The sequence below is a fragment of the Egretta garzetta genome, unplaced genomic scaffold, assembly GCF_000687185.1.
Source record: "Egretta garzetta isolate BGI_Z169 unplaced genomic scaffold, ASM68718v1 scaffold523, whole genome shotgun sequence".
Lineage (NCBI taxonomy): Eukaryota > Metazoa > Chordata > Aves > Pelecaniformes > Ardeidae > Egretta > Egretta garzetta.
Window position 1 is genome coordinate 1,912,250 of NW_009259177.1, and position 11,477 is coordinate 1,923,726.

Genomic DNA, 11,477 nt, shown 5'->3' on the forward strand with positions numbered 1-11,477 from the left:
CAGGCTGGTTTTGTATCTCAGACCTGATGAGCAACTGGCAGAGTTCACGGGCCAGGTTCACAAGCCTTGTAAGTGGGCACAGCTTCACTGAAGTCAGTGGGAGACCTGCACACGTTACAGGAACCTTCCATAAATAGAACAGAGCTGTGTCCATTTGTACCAGAAATGACTACGAATTACTGCCAGCAACATTACAGAGAACATTTTTCACCCTGTAGACTTCAGGCAAACAGTTCCTAAAGATACCATACAAAAATATGCCACCCAAGTCACTTCCTTAGCTACTGCCATGGCACCCTTTCCCTTAACATTTAAACCCTCTCTTCCACACCAGTGCCAATTGCAATTAGCCTTGCTACACCTCCAGTGTGCTACTATGCTTACTTTTCAATAGGTGACTCAGGCACAGATTGTGACCTTCACTGGGTCCTAGCGAGTTGATGGGGAGACACAGCAAGGTTCTCGGACAAAGAAAGTTGAATATAATCCCTTATATAATGGACTTAACACTCAGTCTTTACCCACAACAGGCATTTCACAGAAGAAATGCTTTAAATAGCTTCTTTATAGTTTCACAGTGCAGAAAGAAATAAACGTACCCTGCTGTATGCTTCTAAAGCAAAATTTAAAAAGCTCAGTTAAGAAACTCAGAAGACACATACTTGCTGCCATTCTAGATTTTAGATGAGATTTTAAATGGGTGGCCATAAAAAAAAAGGCTACATGACTTCCACTCTGAAGCCAGACAAAACTGCAACTAAGGATGGGACTCTGCACAAAGACAACTGTATTCTAGTACCGCACAAACTAAGGTGAGACATAGCAAACATAATCTACAGTTCCCATTTGGGTGTTGAAAAGTGTAAAAACAATGTTTGAGATGTCTTATTCTTGCCAGACATGAATGTTGCAATCAAAGATAAAGTATCCTGCTGTGAAGTCTGCAGTTCTTACAGGGAGCAGAATGTAACAGAGAGCACTTACACAACATGAGCCTCCTGACTGTCCTTGGTACAAGGTTGGCAGAGACCTTTCTGGATGAACAAGGAGGAATCATTTCTCATTAGTGGACTGTTCATAAAATTTTTACATAATCTCTTATTACAAGACAGTATGATATTGCTAATTGCTGTTTGTTCAAACTAATACCGTTAAAACAATAGAAGAATGGACGGGCCTTGATACATAAGTGACTTGTTTGGGATATTTTCAACAGTACATCAGTAAAGTGCTTTGTGTCGTGGCTTCTTTAGGCAGAGTCAAGTTCATTAACAGAAGAACCAGTAAAATGCTCCAAAAGAGATTTTTAAAATCTGCAAGGATTTAAGGGATCTCTTGGAAGCACTGTCAGGCTACTCAGTGTTATAATACTGACTGTCAGCTCCTCAGCTTATAAGCAGAGGCCAAATAATGTGGGTCTGATGACCCTCCAATAAGCCAGAAGACTGAACACTCCTGTAGTCACCAGGAGAATTGGCAAGGCTTTCTGAGGAAAAAAATTAAATTAAAACTTTATAAGTTCAACTTGACAACCTCACATTTTCCCCATAAATTAAGGGGAAGAAATCCAGTACTTCACTTAGCAGTCCAGGCTGGGGGCTGACAGCACTATGTGGACAGATAGGACTATAGGACAGAATGGGGTACACAGGGGGCCTAATGTTTGTGGCTTCACATTTTGATCCCCAGAATCTGTTGAAGTTTCTGCAAAGCTATTCTAGTTTACTCCCAAAGCCACACTGACACGAACAGGCTAGGAACCAAGGCTCAGCTTGCTACAGATACTTACATGCTTATGTCCTGACTGACCTCCTGAAGGTTGGGTGAATACCTGCTTTTCAAAGCTGAGCTTCATGTTTTAGGCATAACCTAGCCACAATGCATAATCTAGTTTATGCATACTCTAGGTTTTTCACTTTACTTTCAAATCCAAAAATTCGTTAACACTGATTTACCTAATTTTTAACAAAACATCCACCTTGATGGACATCTTGATGACTTTGTAATCCCTGAGATAAAGTGTCAGAAGGCTTTCAGAACTCCCAACAGCCTTTAAAGATGGAGATGTATTAGTCCATGATATACACAGGGAAAGGTTAATAGCTAATAATGCCTTTCCTTCCCCATTCCAACTCACGATTCTACTCCCTGCACATGCCCACGGTCCCTGCAACTTTCACGGTCATGATTTCTGCAATGGTGGAGCTGCACATTTCTCCTGCATGTCCTTGCCTGAGCAGCAGCCCTAGTTCATGCTTCCTACTTCCCAAAGAGGTCATTCACTTGAGATATTTTTTGTTATAACAGTCACTAGCTTTAAGTCCTCTTCTCTAGATTAGACACCACAAAACTACTTCTCCGAATTCATCTGCCATCTGTAATTTTGCATCTGGATTGAAAGCACTTTGGGGCAGGGCCAGCTTTTTGTTCTGTTTGTACAGTACCTCCCGTAAGGGCTTTCCTGTGAAAACTGAAATAGTAACTACGTAACTGCCATGTCATTAAAGACGGTCATTGGCAAAAGGAGGAAATGAGTAAGTGCTAATACCCATCATGTTAATCTGTGGATTATTCTTCCTCTCTATGACCACAGTGATCTGATGGAATAATTAAAACTGATCAGTGTAATTGTTTCAACATTAGATGTAGAACTTAAAATCAGAAACCAAGCAGCTGCAGGGATTGCTTGAAAGCCAGTGTATCCAACCATCCTTGCCTGTAGGCAAAGTGGTGAGACTGAAGATAATATTCTGATTCACAGCATGGTGAAAGTACTTTTACTCTAACATTTTCCAGTAGGCTTCTCTGCAAAGCTACCATAACTAAAATGAATTTGAAAAGGTGTTCTTCAAGAACTCCATAGTAAAAGAGAGGGGGGAGGGATTTTACTGCTTTTTCCAAAGCATGCTAGTATCACTTGGCAAATTTTTGTCACATTGATTCAAATTCACTTTTTCCCCTGAGAAGTATAAGGATTCATCAGCTTTCCCTGTCTGATTTCTGCTGTCAAACACATCAGGAAGCATGTACCTCTCCATAATTCAAATTCTTTCCTGCCCACCTTAATTGTATGTCTCTTTTCTAGATGTAACATAGTAAGAATGGGCTGTCTCAAAGGGAGATTTCCTCTACATGTCCTTATATGGCAGGTATACACGATCACTGAAGGATAAGTCCTATGCATAATCCTTCTGTCATTGATTTATTTTTCAGCACCGTGCTTCATGACAGCCATTTTGATGGCCTTGTCTACAGGGAATATCACCATGAACTTCCTTAGACTCTGCAAGGAACGAAAGGAAATTTGTTCCTCCAAGTAGAAGTAATTCCAGCTGTTTCAGGAGAAAGCAAAGTGGTAAATTCATGCTCCTCAGAGGCAATAAACCAAATCCTCATCTAGCTGATTGTCTTAACATAGGAGTTGAGGACAACATCACATTTCTGTGGAAGCCAGTTAAGATCTCACATATTTCTATTTACCTTTAAACTTCCAGTCAGACAATAAGCAGATCTGTTGATAACAAGACGTTGGTGTGACAGATGGTAATTGCTAGCAGAGAGTAGGTGCTCATCTCTGTGCTTCAAGTTTCACAGAGCTCTAACAGACCTGGAATTTGGATGCACATGGCTTTTTGGTTATACTCTCTGTCCCCAGTGTTATGCGGAAAACATTTGGGCCCCCAAGTTGTGTGTGCTACATCTTCAGGGATTAGGGCTCTGCAACTCTGCATCTCCACCCTTTTAGCTCCGAATGTCACACATTGCTAGGGAAGATCTTTAAAAATACCTACAATTTGATCTACAGCACTGGATTCCTTCAACACCGTAGATTTCTGTGGTACCCACTGAGGATTATAAACATCAGTAGAGGTAAGGGGAGGAGAAAAAAAAAAAAAAAAAGATATTTTTTTGCACTACTTAAGTACCATAAAAATATTGAACAAAAAAGAAAGAGAGAAGAATGAAAAGAGAAGGAAGACAAGCCAGCTGTAATGAGGAAAGATGTTCTTACCCTAATACGGTGGGGACTTCTGAAAAGAGTTCACAACTCAGTGGTGTGAAAATATGTCAAGGTTATTGAACCTAAGGCATGTCTCTACTAACTGTTGCTTACTCTGATTGACCTTTAAGCATCTGCTTGCCCACCTTCCCTAGGACTTGCAAAGTGTACAAAATGTATCCTTTATACTAGATGACCAGTACTTTGGGCTAAATTCCCATTGCTTACCGTGCAGCCAAAGAGCTGTCCCCTTGTTTTGCTCCCACGCTTAAACAAACTGAACAGCCATCATCTCTAAATATCATTGTATATATCTGGATGCCTCAGAATAAAGTTATATGCAGTTAGATATACTGTTTCTGACCATACAGAATAAATGTGGTGGAGGGGAGTGTGCGTGTGTGTGTGGGGTGGTGGGGAAGCTACAAAGCTGTGTCACTGATTAACTTAACTATCAATCTCTTTACCAGGAAAAAAAAAAAAAAAAGCAAATGAAAGCACATTAAATAAAAGGTTGTTCCATTCTTTTTGTATTCTCCCAGCATTCCAGAATATCTATAGTGGGGATTTCTCCTCTTTTAAAAGAAGAGACTTCCTAAGATTTCTCATTCTATGAGAGCTTTTCAGGCTTACCATTTTTCAATTTCTCATTCCGTTAAACCACTGCATATTTTAGAAACCTGGCATTCAGTGTTGTAATGTTATTCCTTGAGGCTCTCAGCAAATCTGAAGGTATGGCTCTACAGAATCCCCCCCCCCCCCCGACCCCCAAAACCCAGAAGAAAATGCACCAGTAGCTGTGCTTGAGAGATGCTGCTCTCGTCTTTACTTTCCTTGCTCTGTTTAGACAGATTCAACCTTGACAGAATCCTGCCATTGCCTACTTTCTGTTAAAGTCAGAGAGAATCTGAATAAGGTTTGCAAAAACCTGAGAATAAAAATAAAAAATCACCCAGCAAACAGAGTAAAAAGAAATTGTAAGCAAGTATTTGTATCAGTAAACGTGAAAAACATCATCTGCTGTCTTCGCTTAATGTCAGTAGCTACTGATGTCCACTCTCATAAATATCATCTTGTAACTGGCTTTTCATCCCTTTCCATACACGCCACTCCTCCCCCTCAACACATACTCTGTTGTAATATAGGGAAAAATAGAGCTCTGTAAGTAAATTCCAGGCTGGTGTATTGGCAAATCTCAACAGATTTCCACGTAGCGCTGGCAATTCACACTGATAGCTAATTTGACCCATTAAAGAAGTTATTCTGGTCAATGAATTAGTTTGTTTATGAGTAAAAGGAAGTAGTAACTGTAAACTAAAGTGTTATTTGAATATTCCTTATTTACAAACCCTGGTTCAGCAAGGCTTACACTGTAGTTATATTTTATTAGAACTGGTTCTGTGGTGCAACTTGAGTACAGGTTATTTACTAAGTATCTAACTAAAATAATGCATCTTTCCAATAAACAGTAGTACTGAACTTTACCTCTGTTTCCTCAATTCTTTCAGAAAAAATATATATCCTTAAATATACATACATTGTTCATATGCCTGAAGGCCAAGTGAATATACTTAGTGCTAGTTGAAATAAGACAGTTGAATGCTGCTGAAATCTTACTGAAGTAGCTAGCAAAAGGCCTGAGGAACAGAACACAATAAGCGTTCAAAAACATCTCACAATGTAATAATCAATGTGTAATATGAGCTAGGGGTTAGTTAAATAAAATGTGAAAGCTGTATTAATGAACCCTTTCGCTGTCCAACACAGCATTTCATTTTCTTTCATAGGCTGCATAATGCAGGGCCTAGGAATAAATTATAGATGAAACCCCCATCATATGTTTATAAATACACTAACATTAGCATTTTACTTCCTCATAAATCTGCACCAAACATTCAGGCGCAAGATAGAAAGCCCTGTAAAACAATGATATATTCTCTGCTTGCAAGACTTGCTTAGCGGCCCATTCATTTCTACCGCTGTTCTTCAAACATTACTTTCTTCGCTCATGCCCCCTCATTTAAAATCCATTTTAATTTAAAGATGTTCGATGCAGCCCTAGTGGTACATTTAGTCATCCTGGTTATACATCATGGAGCAGGGAAAAGAAAATTGTTTAATCTAGAGATACGGTTCACTGTGGTCACCACTGAACAGTGGAGTAATTACCAGATCAGCTCCGCTAAAAATGCACTCAGGGTGTTCTGTGACCTATCATCTTCTAATCTGCATAGTGAAGTATAGCTTCATAACTATAAATTGCTGACTTAATTAAAACCAGGACCTTTCTGTCATTTAATTACAGGGAGAAAGGTTATTGCTTAAATGCAATTTTCCAAATGTGATTTCTTAACAGTTATTAACTGCTTCACCATCATTTATTGTTTCAGATTTTTCAATTTGAAAATAGTCCCTGTGACAGAAGTAATGACTTCATGAAAAACTCAATCTAGATGGAGCTGAGCAGACCCATTTGTTTCTCGTAAGTGGAGCAGACAGAAAACTTGAAAATGTCACAGGAGGATCCTGTGATTGCTCCACTTTACAGGAGTAATTAAAAACCAAGAGGTTGTATTAAAGGTGAAGAGAAGAGGTTTATGACAATTTCAAGGTTTTTCCCCCCTAGCGAAATATTGTGTTTGCATTTTCAACTCTATTAGGAGAGGTAGAGATTAATAATTGTTAATTTATCCCAGTCCAGTGCACTATACTAGTACCCATACACCAAGATAAAACAGTTAGCTCTGCAGCTTTTCCATGGATTTTCTACAAGCTACCTTAATTTGAAGAAAAATAAGTTCCATATAATTTCCCTCTGCATATAAAGCTTTTCACTTGAAAGAATTGTTGTTTCCATGAAGTGTGCAAGTGCATTTTAACTAAAATTTGAACAGCAGATCATTTGCTAAGACAGGCCTTCTCATCCAAGAATGAACTTGATTCTGCTAAGCCACTTTTGTACCAGTCTGAGTCCAGTGAGAGAAAAATCAGTATCAGACCTCCCCTGCAGAGTACTGCACGAAAATCTACTTGAAGGACAGACCTGGCCATTATAACTCAAAGGAGCAGCTAAAGCCTGAAAGGCCTCTTGTAGGGCACTGCAAATCCAACATAAGGCCAAAAAAAAAAAAACAAAACCCAAAACCAAACAAAAAAAACAAACCCCAAGAAAGGAGAGAAAGAAAACCAGATGCTTACTGTTGCCAGGACAACAATTCCTTGTTCCCAATAAGAACACATTTTTAATCTGAATTTTCCTTGCATGCCATTTTGTGTACTTAACAGTCCTTCCAAAACATGTGTGAATGTTACATGCAAGAGGTTTTGCAGATCAAGGAAAGCTTCATTGTTCAGGAATACCATAGGGAGATAAGAAGCTTTCTACCAGGCAGTCACACATTTCTTTGCCCTCATGGTGAGACTCCTACATTCACATAAAGCTTCCCTGACATCACTGCTGAGGGCTTTAAAGTTTTGGAGGAGCTAGTAGTGGATATGGCAGGCAGCCCTACAGACCCATCCATTTTAAACAGCTTTGTGATCCCATAAGCATATCATAGTCTTCAGTTCATTAATCCTCCAACATCGTCATTAGTGAGGGGAGAGCTGCTATCCCCAGGTCATTGGTGTGGAGCAGGGGGAAAGAAGGCATGTCACTATGGTCCGGGACCTCCAGCTCCTTGGTCAGAGCTCCAAGAACAGAGCCACTAATTTCCTCAAACAAACAAGCCACAAGGATTCATTTTATGACCACTTTTGTGATGTATTCAGCTGCATATGAACTAATTGTGAGAATCTGAAACTTATTGGAAACTGTTACTTAACAGTTAAATTCTGCAGAGCAGTTTGCTGCAGATATTCACTGTATACATGGTGCTGGCTGGATTGCAGAAACCATGTGGCAATGTTTTCTTTCCCTGCAGCAACACAGCTGAATATTGCCCATTCAGAATTTGCTCTGGGTTTACTATTAACACAATACCCAAAATATTTTCAAACCATGTGTCACCTCTGTTCCAAATTGCATTACTAAGTGGAATACAAGCTTTTAACTCCTTTTTTTTTCTTCTTTTATTGTGAGGACAAACCGTGGTTTTGGTTAGTCACCAAACATATGTGGTATTGGTTTTGTTCCCTGACTGGTAGACTTGCATAACTTAGCAATGGAATCAAAACTGTAAACAGACAACATATGTGCATGTACGATGTGCAGTTTGCTTTCAGCTAATGATCAAGCACTCTGGGTTACAGTTTGCCCTTGGCAAGTATCTGTAGTAGCATAGCTTGAATCCTTCCATGTTTACACTCAGCGCTGGCAGGGGAGTGGCAGTGTGGCATAGGAAATAGCAGGAGGGAACATGAATTATCTATTTTAGGACTCTCTGGAGATGGCCTCTGCAAGAATAAAAACTACAGAGAAAGAAAATGCAAGAGAGAGAAAAAAAAAATGGAAGAGCTTAGGAGAAAATGGGAAGGATAAAATGCAGCCACCATAGACGGAGAATAGGAAAAGGGGCTGTGGGATACAGCCACATTCCCTGGACTGGAAACACAGCAGCTCTGAGCAGAAAGCACTAGGCATAGACAGTCTTGACAAGGACTCAAAATGTGGACTATCCTGCCAGGCCAAAGCAACATCTTAGTGATATATACTGTGGCCTTACCTGTTTATTTAGAAACCAGCGTTATCGCTGCGTTCATGGAACTACATGGCAGGGCTAATAAATTACATTATTTTTTGTGACCTTTTCACCACACAGAGTAAAGCCTGTCTTCTTCCTCAGAGATCTGTCAGAGTGCAGAAGTATCTCCTAAAGAACACAATGTACCTTCCATCCCCATTTAAAATGAAGCTAGAAATTATACTCTAAGGAATGTGCACTACTCCAGTGCACTGGAGGAGTTTAGTAACAACATTTGCAGTCTCAGTTCTACACTCAAAACACTTCTGTTTCATTCCCCAAAGCCAATAGCTACCCTGCAGATGGAGGAGGGAAAGCCAGTGCCTGACACTGCAGGCTTCCTGCTGGATTGCGCCCCGTGGAAGTTGCAGAAGAGCTCACTGCTATCCCATCCATGCTGGGTGTGAGTTTCCATAAAGCCCTTATATTTGCACAGGACTCCTAGGGAACAGACATTTCCTAAAAGGGCCTAAAGCACACTTGTAGAATATAATGATGGGTATGTTTTGCCTCCAACCCTTCTCAGATACTTTTCTATCTCCGATGCCATTGTAGATGGGACTAATCTGAGAATCAGAGACCAGGTTCCTAATAGCAGAGGACAGGTCCCCTCCACAGAAGAGTGAATTTCCCAGACTTTGATCACTCTCACCAAGTTTAACTGAAATACAAAAAGTATTTGTATAAAAACCTAATAAATTCCAGGTGGCATTTTCCATTTCACCTTGCAGCTGCTGAGGCTCACAAGGCAGCAGGACACCTACCACAGTTCAGGGGCTTAGGGAAGTGCACTGAGGACAATGACAGTTAACTCTACAAATAATTGAGGACTAAATTCAAGTACACCCACTAACATCAAAGCTGTTTCTTCTTTAACAGCTGACAGATTCTCATATGTTTCTGTAAAGTAGGTACTCTTTTAGTGAATACCAAAATAGTAACAGATGCCCATACATCATCATTTAACCTTGGATATGCTGAAGACCAGTTATCTGCTCCAAAGCAAACTTCTCATGCTCACCTAATCAGAAATATGCAGTCCTATTTCACAGACAGAATTGGCTTGATCATGTGAAACAAGACCCACTTTCAGTGGGGTCTGCCCAAGCATATGCTTACAAAAATCATCATGCCATGCTGCCTTATGAGCTTTACATGTTTCCCTGTGAATTACAAAAGCGCGTACTCTCTGAGAAGCAACACATGGATTGCAAACCACACCATTATAACAGGACATAATGGCCATGCAGGTTAACAGCCTGAAAATATAGAATGAGTCCTTTTTGTAATTCCCTATAGTTTGTTCATTTGATTAATTGAGCCCATTCAATTTCCATTTAAGACTATTAAGAAGTCTGTAGCTCTAGCTATTTTTGTCTGCAAGACTCAGCTTGGAGATTTCAGAAGCTTAACATTCTAGCTGCATGTCACTGCCACCATTGTCTCTTGTCACAATCCTAATTCTATGTTCTGATAATAAAATTTCATTAGTGTCTGCACATCCTTTGCCTTACCTTTGAAGTACTGTCTTGTGCTGAAACGATTAGCAGTACTTTACGTCATATCACTTGACTGTTTGACAGCCATTGTGAGTGAGCTAAACGGGGAGAAATTAAAATTTCTGACAATTTCCATTACATCTAAATTGCTGAGAAATTAAGGGATATTTACTTTTACAAATATTAAAGGTTGTTTAAAATGTAAACTGACTTCATTTTATTAGTAGATTCCACAATGTGCTAATTCAAAATGACTACATGGCCTTATGTGAATAAATTACCAACTCATTTTCCAAAAGCGAAGGACATTTCCTCCAGGCTGCTTTTTGACTGTTTGTGTCAGTAGAAAAAGAAAACAAAAAAACTTATGAATATTTCAGAACAGAATATATTCCTTAGTGCCTGTATTCCTTGTCTCAAATCAACAGAATAATGAGGTTATTCCTGTATGATACGATTTTTTAGCAACTTAACAAAAAGCATGCCATGAAGCACTGAGTTTATCATTTGATGTTGATTTATCTTGGGAGGGGTCTCTCCTTGATCTGTGTCTTGAATCCTGCTAATCCAGTCATACCCTACATGCCCGTCCATACAATGACTGAGCTTCATTTTAAAACTAGTTTAGGTTTTTCTATTCCCCTTCTCCTGTGCACACTGCACAAGAACTTCCTCACTTTGAGAGGTATATACATACGCATATATGATGACTTTCACAAAGTAGTAGCTTTGTTCTTTCCAAATGAACTGGCCACCTTTCCCTCTGAATTCACCCGCCAGCCTTCCAGGCCTTGCTGTCTGGCCACCAGGTTAGACCACCTGTGCTGTGACTTCAGGTCATAAGATTGAGGTTTTACAGGTTTGGTGCCACAGTTTCTTCCACAATTCAGTGTGTCCTCAAAACTAAGTGGCCGTTATCATTGCAGACTCTGAAGAGCCTTTAAACATTTAAGCAAAAGAGATCGAAGAAGTTCAGTACACCTACATGGGCTTGTGGGGTGCCACCAGTCAGGCACCCATTTCAAACACAAATGATAAAGTCTGGTTTGCCATTTAACCACTCAGAGATGTAGCTCAGTTCTGCTGATTTAAAAACCGAGTTAGTGCAGCTGCCTATAGTTATTTAGGTTTCAGGTTGGGAATGAATGTTGTTAACAACAGTCATGACTCCCTTTTATCTCAGCTGAAGTATTACAGGGAGGCCAGACTCTCCTACACACTTTGGATTGCAGCCAAGAAAACCTGGTAATGGCTCCTCTCCACTCTAAAACCTTTTCTTTGATTCCCCCCCACCCT

General features: G+C 39.9%; 1 protein-coding gene across 1 annotated transcript in view; it reads left to right on the top strand.

Moving 5' to 3' along the window:
- The first annotated feature begins 723 nt into the window (after positions 1-723).
- Positions 724-11,477, top strand: part of RCN1 (reticulocalbin 1) — a 44,244-nt gene continuing 33,490 nt past the window's right edge. Inside the window, exon 1 of the mRNA XM_009635592.2 lies at positions 724-812. Within this exon, the coding sequence (XP_009633887.1) occupies positions 724-812 (89 nt within the window). The remainder of the gene's footprint in view (positions 813-11,477) is intronic.